This window comes from Aptenodytes patagonicus, chromosome 3 (genome assembly GCF_965638725.1).
Source record: "Aptenodytes patagonicus chromosome 3, bAptPat1.pri.cur, whole genome shotgun sequence".
NCBI lineage: Eukaryota > Metazoa > Chordata > Aves > Sphenisciformes > Spheniscidae > Aptenodytes > Aptenodytes patagonicus.
In genome coordinates this window covers 109,078,269-109,102,615 of record NC_134951.1, presented here as the reverse complement: position 1 = coordinate 109,102,615, position 24,347 = coordinate 109,078,269, and the positions used below count along the sequence as shown (strand labels likewise).

Genomic DNA, 24,347 nt, shown 5'->3' with positions numbered 1-24,347 from the left:
GCATTGAAAACTCATTACTAGTTTGTAAATGATTTAATCTAAAATTTTGTACCCAGTTAGTCACAATCTGGCAACACTATCTGCAATTACTCACCAGCAGTCTTTGACAATGTAGTCACCTTCTGTTTAGAAGAATATTAGGTAATGGTTCTTTTATGTGGCTCATACTACTATGAGAAAATGTAATACAAAGGACTAGTTCTTTGAATTTGATTTTCCAGGGGAAAACCTGAAGTTTATCACTTGATACCACAACAATCTCTGAGTAAGTGCGTATAGTAAATGCTTCAGAAACAACAATTTGAATAGGCATTTGTAGTTGGAGACAAATTTTTTCGATTACAAGAAGTATTTCAGTATAAGCATAAATTTGACATAACACATAAAAGACATGCTCAGTCAAGAACTTCTATAAGAATTCACATTTTGGATTAAGGAAAAATAAGAGGCATGTGCAGATATCACACAAAACAAGCGTATGAAGTGACAGTCAGAATGTAAGCAAAACAGAAAAGTAGAAGTATGCTTATGTACACCAATGATCTCAGCATAAAGAATACATAAACCTCACAGCATTGCTAAGCAGATTGTGTCACGAGTGTTAATCAAGATCAAAAATCACACGGCAACATTTCAACCTTAGACGGGCAGAACATAGCAAGCCCTTTGCTTCAGACCAATCTATTTCCAAGAAGTACAAAGGGTGTGCACAGAAGTTCAGAATTTGCCAATAGGTTTCACATAAAAAGTACGTTCACTTTCCAACTTTCCCCTTACATCTATTTTTAAAGGGATCTGTGATTAATGCTTCGAAACAGTTAAAAAGTGTTTGCTCTACAATGCTCAGGATACCAGTTCAGGAAAGCATCTAACTATTGGCATTAACTTTCCTGCCTTACAAAGGAGGTTTATGCACAAGCTGAAAGATAAGCACGTACAAAACAGACTCAACTAAGTAAAGCACTTTTCTTTCAGTTGCAAAGAAACTTCACTCAAGCACGCATTTATGACCTCAAATCTGCTTCTGTGTAGTGCTGGTTTCTAGGCAAAACCCCTTTGCAGTGAGAAGAAAGCTGCTTGTAAACTTGCTTTGCTAGTTGAGAAAGATCTGCTGAAATCACAGGATCATCACACTTCCAAATTAAAGAATTTGAATGAGAAGGAAACTCCCATGCAATACTTCACTAAAAACAAAACATTCTTTGCTGGAACATCATCTGTAACTATGTTAAGGTAAATCCCAGCCATACAATGATGTAACACAGAGTGAAGAGAGACTGAATTTCTTGTATGTAATTTATTCCTGCTTGAATAAAATAGAAACCCTCATCACATCTGCCATTCTTCAGTAATAAAACCTTCTTTCCAGAGCTTGTAAGTGGCCTTAGGAGCCTTTTAAACATCAAAATGCTTGTATAAAACCTTGAGCTCACTTCTGCTAATGATCTTGATTTATATTAATTTGTTCCTCATTTGTATCTGTCTGAAATGATAATCTGATCCATGATGACACTTGAACATTATATCGAGTTCAGGAAACCAAATATTTACCTACTGTCAAACTTCAGCTTTATTAATTTCTTTGTATTTGGTCTAACAATGTTTGGGTTTGTATCTCAGAAAATGACTAACTTTATTACCTAGCACAAAGGTTTCTTTATTCAGTGTATCTCTCTCTCTCTCGTGTCCTGTATACATGAGAGAATGCTAAAAATTCTGCCTTCTCCCCCACGCTCCACTTTAGTGCCTGCAATGACCTATTCCTGAGTTCAGAATGCCCTTTAGGTTTTCATTCTTCTTTACAGAAAAAACACCTAACAAACACAGGTTTGACATTGCTGATTGCTTCCTGAGTCATATAGATCTGACTGTAAATGCCTTAGTCAATTTGTTACAGATAATGATTATAGACTTAGGAAACAACAAACCGGATCCCTTTTTCGGTCTTTCCAGTATAATTTTAAAATGTGATCAAAGCTGTTTTCCACACTAGAAATCACAGCTGAGTTTTAGTTATTAATCACATTTAGTGCATGAATTCTGCCATCTGCACTGAGTACAGATCTGCTCCTTGCAGAGACAGACCTTGAGCTCTTCTCGCGTGAATTTGAGTGGCAGAGGTAGAAACTGCTTCATTACAGCACAGAACCAAAAGAGGAAGAGGAGCAGCTAAGCCCCAGACTTTGGTGAGGTAAGGATTCAGACTTGGGTGTAGGGGTGGGTTTTGGGTTGTTTATTTTAAGCAGTGTTTCTTCACTAGTTTCTCTCTAGTAGTTGTTCTTCATCTTCTCTGTATTTCTTCAAACTTGTCAGTACAGCTTTGGTAACAAAGTGGAAAGAGATGAATGCTACAGTATACGGTGCCTGTGCCAGCACAGTGCAAGGAGAGACAAATACTCTTCTGTTGTATAAGGCTACACCAGCACAGTTAGAAATTGTCTTTGCCCGTTCCGTTATCACCACAATACATCACATACTCTTGCATCATTTTCTTTCCATTCTCCCAGCATTTTTCATTCTCAATTTCTCCTTTCTTTAGGTATTTCAACTTGGAGTTACTTTAATCAGTTTGTTATCAGAAATTTTGCCCTAAAGCTACATTTCAGTTTACTTTCCGCTCTCCCTAGGGACTTTCTGTGATTTACCTTCTATTAATGGTAACAGCAAAACTTTGGTTCTACACATCATCTGCAAAGAAGCTGACTTTCTGTTTTGACCTTCCTTTTTCATTCATGAATGGAAGTATTATATACATTTAACAGTGTTCATATATGAATATCAGCAAAGAGTACAAATGCCAGTGGAACAGCAAATTCCCTTCTCCACAGAACTCCCTGAACACTGCTCCTGTGTAAGTGCTCAAACATGTACTTTGTCTCAAGTGAACTTCCTCACAGCAGTGATTTTCTCCTTTTAATCTATTCATGAAACTTCACTAAACACTAACCTTACACACTAGCAGAACTGCAATGAATGGTTTCCACCTTTGATAGCCTTTTTATTCTGTTTGTTACTCAGTAACTGAGTCTTTACAAGAACAAAGGCAACTTCCCTTGACTGGCTTAGACACTTCCTCTTGTTAGGAACATGAATCAATTTGCTATCCAACTTTCTCACCAGCCAAAAAACATTCTGAAATGCATATTTAAGTGGTACAAGTTTTACCGCTTTCTTGTAAAAACAAGTATACAATAGTTTCTAATGTATCAACTCGCAGTAAAACCAGAACCAGTTACGGTTTTATTTTCAACTGATATGGGTAGTAGAGGGGATCCCAACATGTGGACCTAAGGAATCATAATTGTTAGCACTAGAAGGAAAATAAAATCCATGAAAAGTCTCAAATCAATTTTTACTAAGATGTTACTCTATCAAATCTATGGCTTGCTTTATTTACCTAGTGTTTTTTCTTGGTTGTTTCTGAGGAGGACAGCACAGCCCTGCTGCAACACTTACCTGTCATTTTTAGTCAGTATAACTGCACAACATGCAAAAAGAGAATAACCTATTCTTTATGTTCATGGTATTCATGATTTTAAATGGAATCACAGAAAAGAAACTAGAAAATAGGCTCTCTAAAGCGAAGAACAGTGAAGCACAGGAACAGGTTGCCTTGGAAAGCTGTGAACCTTCCATTAATGGAGATCTTTTAGAACAAGTCAGAAAAGCAATGATAAGGATTTGCCTAAATAGAGCTGAACCTGCACTGACACATGAAGATGGATTAGCGAATGTTGTTACGCCTCGCTCTTCTATGATCCTGTAGGCACGACTGTGAAAAAAGTACAGGTTAATGTGCACCCTGTGGCATGTCCACACATGACTCTCAACCATTGTAAAAGCCCATCCATCTGTTTAATTCTGACTGAATTCAGGCATTTATTAAAGATGAGTAGGCATATGTTTTCAACAGAGTTTCTACTAGGGCTGAAAAGATCAGAATTCGATTCACTTTATAATTCTTTTCTTCCCAAAGCCATTATCTGATGATAATATGCAATGACAACATCGTGATTGAATTATTTTTGGTTTTACTCCTGTGAGCCTTATTTACTCTTAATCTTCACTATCATTTGCTAAGCCTGTCATTCACCATGCAGATCGAAACTAAGAATGTGCCACCTTTCAAAGACCCTCATTTCTAGATACATTAATACAGACACCATCAAGAGCTGGGAAACAAAGTGACAAGCGATGGATCCTACTCTCTGGTTAAAATTATTAGCACTTGTACCTCCTGCTGAATGATTTATGAAGGAAACAGAAACGTTCATTTGTTAATGTCTCTTGCTTGCACATCAGGAATTAACAAGAGCAGTAGAGATCGAAAAGAAAAATAAATGGCCAGTTCAGGTGCAAAAAAACAAGAGGAGCAAACATTTTCCCCGAAGTACAAATGCAATGCAAATTTACACTGATGCACTGAAAATTAATGAAATGTTTGCTGGTATTATGGGGGAGATGGACTAACAGTACTGCTTTGAGCCCAGCATCTCATAGGCATAATTTAGATAAACCACAAAGCCACATAATGGGTGGTACAGAAAGTGAAATCTCATTTGAATTGCAGCGACAAACGGCAATGTAAAACCATGAATTTACTCTGTGAGAGCAAGGTAGTAAGTGCCTCTAAATGAAAGACAATATTTTCCTAATAAAGGCAGAAGATATAACACAGGATGAATGACAGCAAAAGGCTTAGAAGCCAAAGACATAAAATACCAAGATTGTAGGTGAAGTAGTTTGTCCAACATTTTAACGATTTATTGTTAATTTTTTTATCTTCCCATATTTACAGAATCCTCTTTCTCTGGGATGTCAAAGCCAAGATATTTCCTCCCCATCCCATTCTCACACTCACTGAGAGAGATGGAAATGCTAATATTTACAAGAAGCACAGAGCTTTCATGTTACTTCCACCATGGTTCAGTAGCTATGTAAGAAGTCTACCAGTAAACAAAAAGTGGTTGTGTGTCTTGTGTTATTGTTACAGTACAAGGGGTCAGGAATCATGCATGTGTTTTTTGGCATACAGTCAAATCTACAGGACTGTAATGGAAAGTTTATTTTCACTGGCTGCCTACACAAGTGACTACAGGTGGCAGACACCAACACGCTTGGATCAGCATTTCTGCGCTACACAAAAAGTGACCTGTAAAAGTAGGAAAGTAGCGCTAAATTAAGAACCAAAAAAGAGAACAAAAAGACTGCCTTTCACTGAAGTGTATTTGACTAAAGTGAGCACTATCGGACTGCTCCAATGTGAAGTGGCCATTTCTTTCAAGAGCTTCTAACATATTCTTGAATAAGATTGTTGAAATCTTTGACAATTTCCACCTAAGTGGAGTTATTTATAGTGCAGTATCACTATGGAAGCAGTTAAAAAACACCAAACAAACACAAGAAAACAAAACAAAGCAAAACCACCACCACCACCTGAAAAACCAATTCAGCTTTAAATAGAAAAAGAAATGATTGTCCCACATTTCAAACTGCGGTTATTTGCTTGTTTAGCTAATTTAGCAATGAATTCAGGCATTTATAAAGAAGGAAATACATCCAGTTTTTAAGAAGGGATACTATTAAAGTTCCAAGTGTCAGAATTCGACTAATTTTATCATCCTCTTTTATCTCCAAAGTCAATATAAACCTACTTACAGGATTATTTGCAAGAAGTGCTTTAGCCAGGAAGAACCAGTAAGAGTAACTCAACAAGAATGTCTGGCTAAAAAGTGACTTCCATTATCAAAATCTGGGGATGATATAATTATTTTTGAATAATTATATATTGCAGTTAGTCTCCCTTCCTCCCTCCTCCAAGGTTAGGGGAAATAAACCTTAATGAACCAGAAGTCTACTTCCTTCAAAAGCCTTCTGTATTAATAGGAAAGCAACTCATGAAACTGTCAGGAAATAGGAATGGGTAGATGAGCCATGTACTACCATGTGCTGGTTGTTACACTAAATTGATATGGACATTTTAATAATAAGACTTTATTTACCTCCAGTAGATTAAGTAATTTAATTCTTTAGAAGTAAATTCACAGAACAGCTGTTAAAAACAAGGCTGCACCAACATTTTTCTTGATATAGAAAAAGAGGAGTGGCATCGCACAACCTGGACTCCATCCCCAGCTTTAGAGTTCTGTCCTACAAGCAGCCACTTGTGGATTTCAGAGCTAACTGTGCTACTGAAACAAACAGTGCAGGCTATAATTTCTTTCAGAACAAATGATCTTATTGTACCCACAATCTTGAGGCTTGTGGAAAGTTTGAATGCCTCCAGAAGGAGAATCATCCCCCAGAACACCAGGTGTTGGGCTTCTCTTTTTCCACTGCTTGAGAGCCTGCTCCTGTTTCCCCTCTCTTCCCACTTGCTCTCCTTTGCACAGTGCTCCCTCAGATCTTGCCTTCTTATCCCACACCTCTGAGCTGTCAGCAGCTACCCACCTTCCTGCTTGCCTAACACCTCGCTCGCCCTCATCTAACAATATCTGACACTCATCCTCAGCCTGTAATTTCTAGTCTGCTATTCCATATAAAACCATAACCTTCAATCTTGTTACCCTCCTCATGCTCGTTTTGTTTTCTTTCCACTCATTAAAACTCCCACTCATTACAAAACAGACAGTCCCACAACCCAGTTCTCCTTAACCCTTTAACAACCATTTCATTCCCTGTAACTACCTCTTCATGCAACTGCTCTGCGCTCTTGGCTTCTGTGACCTACCTGAAAAGGCCCCCACTGCTTTTCACAGACTCCCAAGTCCTCCAGTCTCTTCTCTCAAATATTTTGTCTCTACTTTCCATAATAAGATAGGCACCAGCATTCCCATTATGGATCTCCAACATGACTCAACATCACTGAATGCACTGAGGAAATATTCATAGCAAAATTTCACCATGGTTTCCTCTGCTATAATTGTCTTATTTTTCCCTTCACCACAAGAAGGCTGCCTCCTCCAACTCTATGATACCAGCAGTCACAAATCTACTGTCTGCTCCCCACCTGTTACCTCAAGCCTCCTCTTCCTGTATCAGATGGATATTCCTGACTTTTTCAAAGAGAAGTCTAAAAACATCTAACAGGACTTAGTTCTCTGACATTCTGTACACCAATCTTTCCCAAACTCAGAAAAATTTCAGGCCACCCATTTCTCCTTTTCCAGTGGACATTACAGTTTGGTGCAGACATACTGACTATATCTTCATAACTATACCTTGGCCTCATATTCTCTTTTGATCAAAAATGTTATAAAGCTGCCAGGTGCCTTTAGAGAATTCCTAATTCCCTGTAAGACACAATGCCAGAAGATGGGCAATTATTTGCACAAAGTGCCATCTTAAACAACTAAGAATGTCACATTAGGCTGACTCAGACTGATACTAAACCCAACCTTTATGCACAGAAACCTTACGGGATCTCTAAGCTTCATTCTCCACTGCATCACACACCGGTTAATCATCAAAATCAGTGCAGAGAAGGCACAAAATTCTCGTGGAAGAACACTTAATCTTGTGCAGCCACAAGTGACACAATTCATTTTCCACCAGCGAATTTCTGCATCCCCATGGGTCGCTTCTGCACTTTGGATGGAGCTAATTCAGGGCTGCCTATTTGGCTTGTAGCACGAATATTAGGTTCAACTGTGAGGATATATGCAAGTCGTCTCTGTCACAGAGGCAAGGAAACAGTGCCTTACTGTAGAAGCCTGAAATCAAAGCTCTCAACAGTAAGAAAATAAGTATAATTATTTCTGATTTACAGATGAGGAATGCAAACACACAGAGACGGGGACTTCCAAAGAATCTACGGGCTGAAGCAATCGGTGCATACCAACTTCCTTACTCTGCTTACAACTTGTAAAACAACTTTCATACTCCGCTGTCTCACTAGATCTCATTTTGAAGGCTACAGAGAAAGGAGAAAAGCCTAGTAGCAAGTTGGATCTGTACACAGAACATCTCCCAGCTCACCCTACAGAAAAGCACCTGCGCTTCTTCAGCTGTTTCCAAGCCAGCAGGTATAACACAGAAAAGACAGATCAAAGAGACTGTGCTGACAGCCATCCAAAACAATGCATTCTGCAGCCAGGGCAATGAGCCAGAAAGGGAGAGTAAACAGAGGCCTTCAAAGAGCAACATGGGGCTGGACCAAGAAAACATGTAGGTTGAATGGCAGTGGCTCCACCACGCAGGATTTTGATGGCATGACTCAGTTGGCCAAAAATTTATGAAGTTCCCACATTAAGACTTTTTTCCCCAACATTTGTGGTCTAGGGATGGGACAGGGAGCCAAGGACTCGTGAATTCTCATTCCCTCTCTCACACAGGCTACTCCATTCCCTCAACTCCTGTGCCTCAAAATCCCACTATCTGCTTCACAGAAGTACTGTGAAAGTTACTGGAAATTCGTGGAAATTAAGAGGGACAGGAAGATAGACACATATGAACTATGACAGCTAATACTTCACTTGTTATCAAGTGCGTTAATCTTTAGTGATGTGTAACATGCAAAATTTTTCCCCCACGAATTAATCCAAAATTATTAGAGGGGTAAGGAAAATCTCATGATTATTTATACGCTACATCTCCATTCTCCTAAATACAAGTAATTTTGGGAAAGTATGAAAACATTCCTCGAAAAGGGCTAAAAGGAAATAGTAAAAATATGTAAGTAAGTCACTGCCCACCCTGTATTTTAAATAACGATTACAAATGACTATTTACAATAAAAGTAGTTTTAAGTTACATTTTTGAGGACACTGCTTGCAGTTAGCCACATTCCCCAGCTGATGCAGGTTAAATAACGTTTCAATATTCTGGAGGATTGGCTGCTGAAGGGGCTATTCAGCAGTTGCAAGGCATGCTCATGAGCTTTCAGGATGGAGTAAATTCAAAGTAGATGATCTCTTAACAATTAAAAAAACCATTAAAATAAACACATTAAAAGTAAGTCTCTCTTACCTATTAGTATCCTGTTCTTTGCAATGCCGTTTTTAATCTCATCGTTGATCAAGTCTGTAAGTCCCCGGCACATAGAATCAATACTTTCAATGTGTTCTGGACAATCGTTAGAAATCTTATACCTGTCAAACCACACAGTGGAAAAGGCTCCTTTCATAGGTGTATATGGCCTGGAGTGGTGGAAGGAAAGAAAACAAATGATTAAGCAAGCGTAAGACCAAAAGCCTTCAGCATACCTGATAAATAAAAACAATTCACTTTCTCTCCAGCCAAGGAGAGAAGGAACCTCTTTTGGGTCTAACTCAATTCACATCCAGTCACATTGCATTTCCTTGCATTCAAAACACTGTCCTTCAAGAATGAAGACAGCATTTGGAAGCTGTATAAAATGCAAGTTTCAGTCAGTTCAATGTCAAGGTTGATCAAGTCAGCTAAACATTTTAAATCCTAAGCCTGTCAAGAGGTTCTTAATCCTAAACAAAGTTAGGGTTGAAATCCACCTTGGAATAGGACAAACTGAAGAAACTGCTAAACAAGACAGCTTTGCAGGAGCTAACTTTATGGGATTCAGTTGTCTTATTCTTGTCGAAAACTGACAGGAGTATTTACAAAAATTTCTTCCTTCTGTCAATTTTTCTTAAATAAATACAGCCATCCTCACCTTAATGGGCAAGTATCTCATAAAAATAACTGAAAGTCATGTCATGTTGCTTACTGGATTGGTGCACAGACGCAAATTAGAGACATAATGATACTTCCCCCCCCCCCAATACTGTGTTGTCAGATCAGTATTTTAAGTGCTTTAACATGCTGCCCAAACCTCAGATAATCAAGGAAGCTACAATTCAAAGCAGCCTTTTCTTTGTTTTTAAATAAAGATGATGAATAGAGCCCTGAAATCCCAAGAAAGGTGATCTAATTGCCTTGCAATGGCTCTACAATTTAATACCAAACATACTGCTTTGAGATCGATGCTTCATCTCAAAACCAAGCCCCCTAAAATCCTTAATTGCAATGTTTAATAAGGGGGCACATTCTTCATTTTTACTTAAGCTCAGATCAGATTACAATCATTGCCTACAAACAGACAGCCTTTGATAAATTTGTCTGGATGGGAACCCACTGAAAATGCTAACATTGACTTCTGTGATCTCTCTGGATTTTCTTCAGTACTAGGATTAAACAAAAACACAACTAACCTAAAATGAGAAAGCCACTATTTCAATTATTCTTAATGAAAGAACAAATTCTGCCTTTACTAATACCAGAGAGGCTTCATATATGTAAATTGCTATTTCTAAACCAGAAATACTGCCACTAGTACAAGCGTACAAGAGGCAGTATACTATTTGCATTACTCAGTCACACAAGTCAAAAATGAGGATCATCTTCTGCCCGGTGCCATGAACATGAAATAAAGAAAGTCCATGACTTAAAAGCTGGTAAGCCAAATATAATGAAAGAGGCAACCAACAGCAACAGATGGGTACAGACAGATTACAGTTTTTCATCTTTTTGAGCACAGCTTCAGGAATGAGTACCTAAAAACCACAACAATCTGTTATTCAAAATGTCATACAAGTACATGGTCAAGTTTAGTACAGTGTGGGCCTTAAAGTAGCCCCTCATTTGCTTAATTCAAAACAAACCATATACTTAAGCACCAGAATTAACGATTTTTTTTTTTCAAGTTAGCTCTCACTTTCTATTAAAAAAGGTAACTCCTAAATTAAAGGAAATTCAGTGGAAATATTTTGTACACCCAACAAGCTAAAGCTAAGTTTAAAAAGTGTTATTAAAATGCCTTTGCCTTTTTTTTTTTTTTTAAACTTCTCTTTAGCATTATCACTGTCTCCAGGATCCTTCCCAAATGAATTGATCAACACCTAAGAAACAAGATTACACATCTCTAATTCACAAAAGTCAATTTCAAAGATGAGACATTCCAGTCAAAAGTATCAACAACAGCAGAATCAGTGGAGTTTCTGGAAGTCACTTGGACAATGTGATGTACATCAGACTAAGCGCTTGGGCAAACAGCATTTAATTCATAGTTTTAGCTTCTCTCTCAAACACTTTTAAATCAAACCTTGTTAAAATGCTTAGCAGCCAGAGTGCTTCATTTTCTAGTAAAACCAGAGCACCTTACATTTGTGTGAGAAAAGATTTGTAAGGTTTTAGTATTATTATAGCAGGTTGACCCAGGATTTCCATGGAATGAAGATACGTATTTGTATTACATTACAGAAATTTACAGAAATATTAAAACAGGTTTCCCCACAACTGAAAGACAGAATCACGCAATTCATGAACAGGACAAAATCCATGATGAGATTATAATACTTGATCAGATGTCAAAACCCAGGACCTTCACCTGCTGTCTTTGCAAATTCTTCCATAAGATAAGATGAAAGACTAATGTGTCTTAAGTCCACAGGAAAAGACCCCCAAGCAAACGGACAAGATGCTTTCAGCTGTCTCAAAAACATCCTTGCAACCACCCTTGATTTCTCAGAAATGCATTAAAAATAACCTTTACATAAAGCTGAGAAGTAAGATTCTTTTAATGGTTCACCCAACTGGCACATCTGTTTTAGTCATTCACCTTGTTCCTTAAATAAATCCCTTTATTAGCTGGCACACTACAACTCAGACATTACCACGGTAAACAAATATGTTTGGCATGGAACCATCTGTACAGCTCCAAGAATACAGAACAAAATTTTTTCATACAATTAAACCACAAAAGAAAAAAATAAAAGAAATCCCTATGTTACAGTGACACGAGAAGCTGGACTGAAATACACAAAAGCAAAGAAACACAGAGTGGAGTGAAAACTCCATCTGGTAAGATCAGCATGGTCAGTTAAGGACAGTGTCAGACCAAATGGTCAGCTTTAAGTTTGGATTTTTTGCTTTCCTAAGTTTAATCAAAACTTGTAACATTAGTCCCGATGATTTTTTCCTCTGTGCCTCACTTTCTTTATTCTCTTTTTTAAATTATACTAAAAATAAAGCTCCATGTCTCTAAAACGTGTGCTGCTGAAACTCAGAATGAAAATGTATAGCCCCCCAAGTTGTGTGGGGGTTTTTGTTGTTGTTGTTTGTTTAGTTTTAAAGGGGGTGTGTGTTTTTGTCTTGCTTGCTCTGGAGCACACAAAAGATTCAAATCCATATAAGAAAACAAGAATCAAGAACCTTCTCTCTGGGTATATTCAACTTCCAAACTTTTACCCATTTTTAAGAGACATTTGAAACACAATTTCCTACAAATTGAACTAACTCTTAACATTTAAAAATATAGAGAAACAAAGACGTAAAAGAGACATGGCTAATATCAAACAGCATTTAAGAAACTGCAGGCATCCTACAGAAAAGAATCTTTAAAATGCTTCCCAACATCGTCAAATCACTCTAGACCATGTTTTCTGATTACTTTATAGGTCTTATTTTTTAAGGGTGCACATAGATCTACAATTGTTTTCTCACACATACACTTCTTGCATAAGACTGCACTTTCAAGAAGATCCTACACACCTAATATTTGAATTTCTTAAAAGGAAAATCTATCCTGTAATATCTCTGTAAGTATTTATCATCCTTTCAATCTTTTAAACATGTATTCAGATAGAAGTAATTTTCACTGTTGATTTCACTGCAAAGTTTCAAAGTAATACAGATCATTCAAGTTTTCACAAACTGAAGATAGGTTAGCTTCTCCTAATGTCAGTTATGTACTAACGATGAAAATATAATGAAAGCAGGAAGCAATAAACGTTTCATTTTTTTTAAAACTGATGGAAAAACACATCTTTTTCCACCTTCCTGGAGTGTGGATTATATACTCTAGACTTTCTTAATCACGTTTAGAATTGCGCTAAATAGTTTGAAATTATCTTAACAGAAGTGGAGAGCAAGTAAATGATGCTACACAAGGTTCAAATTCAGATCTAAAAACATGCCAAATTCTATCTCCAAAATGATGCTATTAGCATAGCAATTCACATAAAACTACAGGTGTTTTTGTTTGTTATCCAATAAATCACTGTCCCTGTCCAACGTTTTAAGTTAAAAGACAAGCCAGCACTACTAGCTGCTTTAAATAAGAAACATAAGAGTAGCAGACAGCATGTTGACAAATAGTTAATATTCTTCCCCCAACTCTTTCTCCCGATGCACAGCCGTATCGCTGCCTTCACACTCAGCACTATGATCACCCTGCTAATGCAGTCACATAAAACCCAGACCACTGGTGCTGGCTTACAACTTTCTTGAAGTTCCAGACAGAACTTCCTGAGATGTCAGACAGAACTGGGAATTTATAGTGAAGTTAGGCTTCAAGATTCAAAGAAAGAAAGAGAAAGATCAAAATTTTTGAAATCCTTACTTTTGCTTCCTTCCCAAGCCCATCTCCTCTCAGTTAGGAGGCACAGAGTCGCATGAGACATTGTAATGTTGTCTTTTGGAAGTCTATGCATCCCTTCGAGAAAATCTACAGAGCACACTGCCAGACCGCTTAAGTTCTAGAAGCAAGTCTTGACTCTCTTAAAGCTGATGGCAGGTTTTTCCAATGAAAGCAAAGTTACTCCCCAGTCCCAAATTTTCTGCTAGCATAATCTCACTGCTGATACTAGTACACCACAATAGAAAATCCACTTCATAATTCTGCTTTTTAATTCCCACTGTCTGCTTGAAGCAGAAAGTGAATTTTAAAAGAAAAGGAGGGGGGGGAAGGCAGAGAATCCACCTATTCAAATCAGAAGTATAATTCAAAGCTCTAGTCCAAGGTATATCTTATGTTAAAACTGAGGTTCAACATATCTTAACAGTGAAGCTTTGCGGTACGGTAACACAGCATAAGATGTGTCAGAAATTCAAAGAGCTTAAACTTGGAAGTATACGTAAAAAAAAAAAATTAAAAAAAGGAAGGCAAGAGTGATCTCCATGAGGAGCAATTTTGTCTGTTCCACAGAACAGGCTGTGCCTGTTCACTCAACCACATACAAATGCTTTTAATAGTTGTTCTGGATATATACTGCCTGAAATGAGAGCTAACTGAACCAGTACAGAACAGTTACCTTAAAGAAATACTATGTTGACAGCTTTTGTTACTTGGGACAAATCTTATTCATTCAAGACAAAGGAAGCCACAATACAAGCTGACATAAAACTCAGCAGGTCAGATTCTGAGTTTGTTTCTGTTGGTTTGTTGGGTTCGGATTTTTTTTGGGGGGTGGGGTGTAAATTGTGGGGATTTCAGAGAAACAGCAATAACGTTATGGTTGAGAAGACCATAAATGACCTTTTCTAGACACTGCCAGTTCCTCAGCAACCAGCTAATAGTGGCTGCTTTATGAATTCACTGAAGGAAAGTGGCAAGAAGCAAACCAGGGTCCAATCTGAATCAGTTCTCCATTACGGGGTTTGAAAGACACTCTGGGATTCAGAGTGGGATCTTTCACAAGCTGGTGGCAAACACCACTGAGGATGGATGAATGACACTAGCTAAGCACAGAAACCCCTGAAAAGACTGTAAAGCAAGAGCAAAGAACGACACATAACTTAGAACCCCACAACTGCTTGCTGGAGGGGCCATATAAAAACCACTGTCTCCAACTCTCCTACACTGGAAAACGGTTGAGAGAAGAAAAACAAGAGGAAGGATGTCCAAGAGCACGATGTAGTTAAAGGGATTAGAAATACATGATTATTGCCATCATGTTCTACTTTGTTTTCCCAAAGCATGACTAAAGTATATTTGACAAGCGTTTATTGCATTCCACATTGTATTTAGTATATGATGTAAGCATTACATGTATGCGTATCCATATGTCTTCCTCACCTAATGCAAGAGGAGAAATAAAAGGAAAATACAAAGTTTATCCAAGCATGCTTCCATCATTATTATGCAGAATGTTACATTTCTACTTACAGGAGATGAAAGAACCACCCCATGATGCCAACCAAAACCCTTTCCATTTGTCCCTCAAACTTCCACCTCTAAAAAGACTTCTTTGTGTTAAATTTATGAATGAGGTTAGGGCTTACAAAAGTGAAGGATTAATAACATTTGCTTGAGCCAAACGTAGTATGATAGGCACCATGCACGCTCCCCTACACGGCTCCGCCAATCCATCTCAAGTCTGACCTGCAGTACCCCTGCTGCTTTTCCAATCCTAGGCCTCTCACAAGTAGAGACTGCCAATGTAGCTGAGCGGTGCCAAACTGTCTGGTGGTTTTGCGATATAGCCAAATGGGGACTACGATGAGATGAAACTCATTTCCACCCATGAGCCGAGCAAAGATGTGAACTTAGGTGAAAGGATGGAGCATCAGGCCATGTAACGCTGAGCAGTCCTTACCAGCCACATACTCAGAGACAAGGGAAATTAGAATAAATTGGGGAAAAAAAAAAAAACCAAACCAGACAACAAACTCTGCATGGAGACTTATTGGCCACAGAAAGGTATGTTGAGCGAATGTCAAAAAGATCCACAAAATAGCCCCAGAAGTATTTATAGTTTACTTTCTGACTTGCAAAAGAGAAGGACTGTCAGAATGGAATGCTAGACAACGCAAAGAATCTTTGACCTAGATTTTTTAAGGGAATTATAGAAGGGAAGGTATACTTATTAAAACAAGTGGAGCCTAAATGGTTTTAACTTTACCACGTTAGCTCCTGCAATGCCAATTTAAACTATCACTTTCTATTAAAAAAAAAAAAAAAGGTTAAATTGGGTGGTATTCAGTTCTGATTTAGAAACTCAATAGAAACCTAATGTTTAAGTCACAGTTGTAGCAGCTGAAACAGTATTTAAAGCTGTAGCCATCCTGACCCAAATAAAAAAGGAAAAAGGAAACCCTCTCCTTTAAACCTATTACTGTAGACGTGGCTTTAGGGATTGCATCAGCTGCTAGGGCTACAATTTGAGCTTTTTTTTTTTAATTAAAGATATACATTAGCATTACAAGGGAGAGGAAATAGAATTCTGTTGTGTTTAAGAAGTGTAATCTATGTACAGAAGCACTGACCTTGAAAGAAAGCTAGATAAAGTTAAAAGAACAACCTATTAAAATAAGTTCTCTACTCATTTTTAAGTATCCCAGTTGCCTACATTAAAGACAAAAACCAAAACCTCTCTAAGCGATGTCTAAAAATTCACTTGTAAAGCAACATTTGCATGCGCCAGCTACATGCATTTAATTTCCAAACATATTCCAAAGTCAGGTGCCACTACTCCCACTACATCACATTGAGACTTCAAATCCACATATTTTTCCCTTTTTTATTTAAGCATGCTTTTTAGCATTTTACTTAGAACTTTTGCAAGTTTTTCTTTTTTAATAGTAAATTGCACTATCTACATTCTGTTATTTTTGCTCAGGAAACAAATATGAGACTCATAGGACTTTCCAAAGTAATGGGGGATGAGTGTGACAAAACGCTGCAAAAACTTTACCTGTCCAGGGGACATCTGGTGATCATTCTCTACACAGATCCTGCACATTATAAAAATGATTAAAGAAAAGTAATTTTTTTAAAAAGTGTAACCTTTTACAGAGACCTACAGAGAACAGTAAAAACCAGTTGTATAAAATGTAGTTCAGTAACATTCTATTGCTTTTACCCATAAAATGGAAGTATCCTCTCTAGCGTTTGCCAAAATCAATGCTCGTGAACCCAGAGAACATGTTTGAGAATTCTTCTAGATTATGTGCTGGGCTGGTTTTCCAAAATAATTTTCAAACATATTGACTCGAATCAAAACATGTCTGAACCTCTGATGTTGTAGTAAATGAAAAATATGTATGTTTCAGTGCCTGGGATAAAAATCTAAACAAAATGTAAACATAAACCCCATCCACCCTCCACAAAGAAAAAAATATTTTCAATGTTTTCTGAAAAATTTGAACTCCACTGCTTTTCAGAACTGTATTTAATAGAGGTGAAGAATGTATAAGGCCAAATCTATAGATTTATCTATCAGCAGAATTATATCCATCAAAAACGTGAAGAGGTATTCCTGACCTGCAGTTTATCCTGCCAAAGCCTCTAGCATTGCAGTTATATCATCACACCTGCTTTTACTGGCATAACTACTTTGATGGAGAGCATTCAATGTGTATGTGGTAAGTTATGCTGGAAAAGACAGGAGTTTATAGAGAATGAACTACATCGACATTAACAGTATTTTGCCAGAAGAGCATATTAGCCAAGCAATCCTAGTAGGGTCTTGCCTAACTTCAAGCTTTTCTTTGATTTCATCATCAGTGTAAAAACCTGCTGGCAAGCTTTGCACTCTGCTCCTGTAATTGACAATGCAGTGGCAGGTTGTGCCACCCACAGAGACTCTCACTCACATCAGTGTAGCTTTCAACCAGCATATTGCTCTGTCTCTACATGATCAAAGACTGGATCAGAACCTTCTTCAGCATATCTGCACACCCGTAACCGTCTACCTATAGGTCTCATTATCAAGGATGCTGAATTCCCCCACTGGTGCCAGAAGCATTTGGAATTCTTATCAAAACATATATACATACACACACACACAAAATCAGACCATATATTCAAGTTCCTAATGAAGATATAATTATTTTAATGTCTGCCATTCCAGTTTGGATGTTCTAGGCCTTGTTTTTCCTTTCTGTGGAAGAAAGGAGAGCAACCATTACAAATGTTTCAAAAGCATAGTGTGTTTTGGACTTGAATACCAAAACAACGTGAAATGGGTCTGTAAAGGCTTCTGTTATTTGGTTTCAACTAATAACATCTTCACAAACTTCACTTCAGCATTGCTGCAAACAGTGGCAAACATTGTTGTACTTAAGGGCATCTGTTTTATTTCACTATGTCAGCTAATGGTGCTTATCAGCAACAGAGGACTGTACACTAATATTCCCAAGCGTACTTCATATTGCCAGTCAAAGACAGTGTGGGTATTTTTTTTTTTTTGAATATACAACTTTTCACAGTTTTGATTCAGAAGTGGTTTTTAGCAACTCGTGCATGACCTCTATCTGCTCTAGAGAAGAAGAATAACCTCGATTTAAAAAAGAAGGAGAGAGTGGAGTTAACTGTTTATTCACATCTTTTAATTACAACAGTATCTTTCTTCCCATCTGTTTACCAAAGTACTGAAATCCAAAGTCTTAAGATAAAAACAAATTCCCCATTAACGCCACTCATTTGAGTCAGGAGATCTTGCTGGTTAATCATTTATACATAGTTTACATCTGTAGCTATCCAAAGAAACCAAAACAAATGAGAAAAGGATTGGACCTCAGAAGTGCAGCGGGATGGAAAAGTGAAGCACTGGCCTAACAGATGTGGTCTGAGGTGCTCTGGTTGCATATAACATGTGAAGCAAGATTGTTTCATAGGGAAGCAAAACCTCCTGCATTTCTCCAGTACCTGCTGTGTTGATAGGGAAGAAACGGAGCCCGTCAGCATGTGTGATGTGCCACTGATAACTCTAGCATCACTTTAGCCTGTCATCAATGAAGTAATGAGCACATTATTTACAGAAAATCATATTTGCCACCTACTAACCCAAAACGCACTGCTTCATAGACTTCCACTCACAGGCTTGATTTTTCTGTAACACAGTGAGTACATTCACACTGCAATCTCTCAATTGCTTTTCCTGCCTAAGTAGATCATAAAAATACACGGTCAAGGAAAGTTTTTTTTCATGTATTAGTGAGTGCCAGACAAAATCTGCTATTATACTTGTTTATGCCCTCCAAGAAATTTTTTTCTGACTTTCAAACCTCTGTACCTCGAAAGTCTGTGTAGAATGTCACAATTTCCTTTTCCTTTCAGCATTCATCCACACTTACGCACAAATTCAGAAAGAAACTTAAGCCCCATTACCTTTCAAGGAAACATTTTCCTAACTTAGAGCCACAGACACCTTAAAAATGAATTTATGTTAAAAAAATTAAAAGTCTCTGAAATATAAGGCTGTGTCTTTAGATAGCTAAATGTGGAGGCAGGTGTCCAACTTTTAGCCTTTAGGTTTGACCTCATTAACTTTCAAATTCCCAGGGGTAAATATTTTTATCTATATTTCCAGTCTACCACTGAACACACAGTGTCATTTAATAACCAGATTTGTGCCTACAGCGAATGTTGAACTCAATTCTCATTGAAACAGTTGGGTCAGGATTCAAGAAGAAATGTGTAAATTTTAAATTCCCAGTGTTTCTCCAGCAGCTGAAGATCTTTCACATCCTACTTGCCAAAAGACCAACCACCTTCAGAACTGAAACCTGGCAGTATATACAACAGAATATTTTAGTGGTTTATTTATTGGAGTTAATTAGAGGTAGGACTGTGATCCAGAACATGGCTCTATAATGCCATTACAACTTACATTGGAGTATCTTCTTCTATTTATATCAAGGAGACGGAAAGATGCTATGAGGACAATACCTGAATTTGAATTAGAGACTGTGATTTCTGTGAAGTCTTAACCATTTAGAGTCTTAACCACTTAAAATCACAGTCCCTGGGCAGCAATGCACTATTGAGCTCCAGTTTTGGCAAAAAGCATATACATGAAAAAGAAGAAGGAAGTGTTCTTACAGTCTGTACCAGTATTCACAAGTGTATTTTACAGTACTAGAATAATTTAATCCTACAGTTAAAATATATTAAACAATACCTGGCAGGAGCCGTTGGGTAAATTACTTTTATATGTTGGAAAGCCATGTCTTGATTCAAAATTTGTTTTATCCATGTTCTTGCTCCTTGGCCAGTATCACCTGTATCACACAGAAGAGTACAACAAGAATTATTCTGTGCATTTAGAAATAAAACTATACAACGTCAAATATATTTATACCAGATTGATCTAATTTCTAAATCACAAGGTTAATCCTCCAAAATGCTAAAGAGGAACTTTCTAGAATAACCTCAATCCCCTTTCCAATGAAGATGGACTCAAAACTTCCTAGAAACAGACTATGTAAGAGGTCCCACAGCATAAGTTTAATAAATACTTTACTACATCCAATGGCTTAAGTATCTCCCAATCAGGCACAAGGCCTTACCTCTTACTTGCATCTTACCTTATTTGCTGATAATAGTGATAAACAAAAAATACTGATGAACATCTTAAAAAGTGAGATAAAACACCTGCTGCTCCTCTTAGGAAAGATAATTACTTTTACTATAGAATTTTATATTAACCCACTTCAAAACTTAGTCAAGACCAATAAAAAGGATCTTCACATTTAATTATGCTAATATTACACATAAGCTTTAAAGGAAGTATCAGTGAAACACTCCCAATGTTTTGTAAAAGTCCTCAAGAGATGAGTTTGGGTTAAAATATCTGGCAGGCTCCTCAAAAGCCTTAATCCCACAGTTCCGTTTGAGAGTCAGATCTCAACTAGCTTTCAATGTGCTTTTTCCTAGTCTTATCAACTCAGCCTACAGCCAAAACCCCTGCAGACTGAAGTGCTATGAACAGATATACAGGATGAATTCTTATGCAGACAGCATGCGTTCCTTTCAAACAAGTATACATATATACACCAGACACTTTCTAGAGCTTGTCTTTGTGTCACTGCTATCTTCAACTATAACTTCACTGCCACCTCTCTGAACAGCACGCACACAGAAGTCTCCAATAAGAGTTAAACAATGCTTCAAGCCTGAGGAATCTGGCCCATCGAGGAATATGGTTTATAGTAGGCAGTGATAAAACATGTAGTAACGTTCAACCTAAAAATTTGTGGGGATTCAGCAAACTGGAATTTCACTACTGCCACTCATGCCACAGGACTTTAGTCTTTGTTTGAAGTTGAGGATCCCACATATTATCAACTCAAACTGTTAATCTGAGTTAACCGTATTCTCTATTACTTCATCTCAAATCGGTCAGTCTGACTTCAGAACTCACTCTATTCTTCTCAATAAAATGGCCAAATCACAAGAAAAAAATATCACTGCCCTAAGCCAGGCTTACTGCCACATTACATGGGTTCATCTGAACAATGTCACATGAATATACCAATTTACTGTTACAATGATTGTAATTCCCCAATGGAGAAGATTTGCTCTTGCTTTAGCACTCAAACAAAATTCAGTGATCTTTATTCACACAAACAATTAATGCATCTTCAGAATTAAAATGGAAGGCAAAAGGATCCAAACCCAGCATTATTTTTTTTTCTGTTGCACAAGTGGCACAACCACGAAGTTCTCTCTGTTTGACCTAAAGACTCCAAGTGACAAATAAGCGATAGGGTCACAGAACTGACACAAATCTTATTCTGTGCTACGTTAAACAGTACAATCAAAGTTACATCTTTAACTGGATGCTTCAGAACACGTTCCCACAAGCACTTTCCTTATGTGAACAGTATGGTCTTAAGTCCAAACACACGTCTGATTCTTAGTAGACACTCCTGGACATACAAGGGTTTCCTCATGGTTGCTGTCACCTAATTTATGAACAATATATCTTAAGGAGGCTTGAGTAAACATTTGTTTTCCTATACACTCCTCTTTTTTCAGTTAGAAAGCAAAAGTCTAGGCTTTGCAAATACTTGCACAGGACCAACCCTCAGGTAGGTCAACCTAAGCAACTATCTGAATGTTTACAGAATTGGAACTTTCTTAGGTCTTTACAAACTCCTTAATGGTGCAGGACACATCTTTAATTATTTATTCACATTTCTTAAGCTTTGCCAAGATCAGCAGAAACATTTACAGTTAATAAAACTAGTTTGCCCATGAAGAGTTCATAGAAAACTCATTAAGTAAGAGAAAATTTAACTATGAACTGCTGTGTGTCAAGAGTCCCCCCGTGGTCCAAATGCTCTGCAACCACTGTCAGCACTTGCATGCAGAGGTAATGCATTTTGATCTGGTAAGAATAGAATTTGGAGGGGAGGGAGAAAGAGAGGAGACTGTGACACCAAACAAAACCCAACAACGTTCTGAAAGGTTTGTCTTTCAGGCTGTTCTTAGATTTTAGCATTATATGTTCTTCTGAACACTACTAAAAAGAAACAAATGATGCACAGACAATTCTGCTTTGAGTCTGTTTCTAAACCTGAAATAGACTGATGGCAGCAATGTTATCTTTCCCCCCCCCTCAAGTAAAAGATGAATTATTTTCCTTTCAAACATAGCTTGAATTTCCAAATTTTCTTTCCGTGCAAATTTTAAACTTAACAACATGTAATGTGCATGTTACAGCATGCAAAGTCGTAAACCTAAGTCTAAAAATTCATTATACATTTGTTATGTCCATTTGCCTTCCCTGCTGAGTCACCAAATGGATCCTCTACCTAAATTTGATGTACAGTACTGGGAACATTCTAATATTTTTCTATACCATTTTGCATTTACATCCTCCACTTGTTACAATTTGTCTGGAGCAAGCATTATGAACAAAATGGATTCATGCCATTTGACCGCCACTTTCCATCACAAGCGCTGTACAGAAGGCACCAATTCCGGTTTGCAGGCCAGCCCACAGCAACGGCACTGCGGCTACTTCTGTTTTAAATTCTGTTCTGTGGAACTGCTAAACAAAACCAAATAAAAGCACCCTTGTACTTCCCCATTGCAAACATTCTGAATGAAATCATATCAAAAATGAAAAATTGTAGAGTACTTTAACCACATGTGGAATCAACCTCTAACCATAATCTTCCCTTACTCCTCCAACATGAGAGAAAATTATTTCCTCAAGCATTAAAGCATTAGCGTTAACAAGAGGGCTGAACACATCTTATGAATTCTCTTTCACTTTCATTCTTTAACTCACAGAATTTGAGAAAAGCAAAATTAAACTAGATTATAAAAATGAAACTAATTTAATAAGCACATACATCTTTGTTAAACTAAATAGAGTCGCCAGCTAAAAGCAAAACTAAGAGAAAGACACCGAAAGAGTTGAGCATGTTGCCATATGCACGTGAACAGCTCAACAGAATTGATTCCCAAGGCCTTGATCTAATACAGACCTATGATTACTGTTTTTTTCTTTTTTTTTTTTTTTAAAGTCACATGGACTTTGTTGTTGTTATTTAGCAGGTAAGAAATAACCTTTAAGAAAAAACCCCAACAAAACACACCCATCTCTCCTGCCCTCAGGCTGGTCACTGATACAGGTCCCTTCTGCAGATGGTGGCCATGAAGCCAGTCTGGACACGGCTAGGACCCTTCTGAATGGAGAGTCAGTCTGTTAACACTGGCTTTTAAAAGGTGACAACAATGCTCTCAGTCTGATCCTAAAAACGCCAAGAGCCACTTTAATTATGAAAATCATCCTTCACATGTGGCTACTCTTAGAGTGGACGGATTAAGAGAATATCTTCTGGAACTTGTTTGTTCTCATGGCGAAGAAAGCCAGGCTGGTGTATAACGGCTCCGTCCCTAAAACACACCCCACGGACCCACCTCAGGCCCGGGAAAGCCCAAACGCTACACCCAGTCCGGGCACACCCACACCGCTTTGCCCACGGAGGCCCCTCCTTGCCGGCCAGCGCCGCGCTGTCCCCGAGGGGAGGACAGGGGAGGCTAGAGCCGCAGGGACAGGGACACCTCACACCCCTTCCCCTCCCTTTCCAGCCACGCCGAGCCTGGTGGCTGCCGTGGCAGCGCGCCCGTCCCGCAGGCCCCCTCGCGCAGCACCGGGCCGCCGCGGCCTGAGGGGGCCGACCTTGCCCCCCACCCCCAACCGCCGCGCTCCCGGGAGGGCCCCGCCGCGCAGGAGGAGGCGGCGAGGCGGCGGCGGCCACCCCGGCCCCGCGGTCGGAGGGCGGCTTCCCCTGGGCGGCACCGCTGCGCCCTTCCCCAGCGGGAAGCGACGCCCACCGAGCCCCTGCCCCGCGCCCCGGCCCCACCGCGGGGTAGCAGGGGAGAGAAGGGGGGGGAAAGCAGCCACCTGAGCCGTGCAGGAAGACGAGGGAGGCGGTGTGCCTGCCCGCGGGGGACACCACGCTTCTCTGCAGCGCAGCGGGCGCCGCCATTCCCACTGCTCTCCTCCTCCTCCCGGCCCGGCCCTGCCGGTAGCGCGGCCCACCGCGCCGGCGCAGGGGCGGCCCTACGGCCGCAGCTCCCCGCTGCTGGGCTGGGCGGGTGCGCTGGGCCCTTCTCAGCGCTTCGTACCGCGGCCGTGGGTGTCTTGTGTCCCATCTCCTGCTCTCCTCAGGCACTGCTGCCCCCAGGAGCAACTCTCCCGGTCCCAGACCAGAAAACTTCTCACTTTTAACGCCATGCCCTGTTACCAAAATCTGTTTACAGAAAATACCATGTATCTACAGACCCCGTATTTAGAAATGCCATACGGGGTAGGCAAACTGGGGATCAAACAGTAAAGGGGGGTCACCCCTTTCCAAATGCGCTGTACGTG

The 24,347-nt window shown here is 38.9% G+C and overlaps 1 protein-coding gene across 1 annotated transcript in view; it reads right to left on the bottom strand.

The window, feature by feature from the left end:
* LYPLAL1 (lysophospholipase like 1) overlaps nt 1–23,994 on the bottom strand; it is a 28,450-nt gene extending 4,456 nt beyond the window's left edge. The window contains exons 1-3 of the mRNA XM_076334591.1: nt 23,880–23,994; nt 19,638–19,737; nt 8,968–9,137 (exon numbers count right to left, since the gene is read on the bottom strand). Of these exons, the coding sequence (XP_076190706.1) occupies nt 8,968–9,137; nt 19,638–19,737; nt 23,880–23,964 (355 nt within the window). The 5' untranslated portion in view covers nt 23,965–23,994. The remainder of the gene's footprint in view (nt 1–8,967; nt 9,138–19,637; nt 19,738–23,879) is intronic.
* Nucleotides 23,995–24,347: the final 353 nt, after the last annotated feature.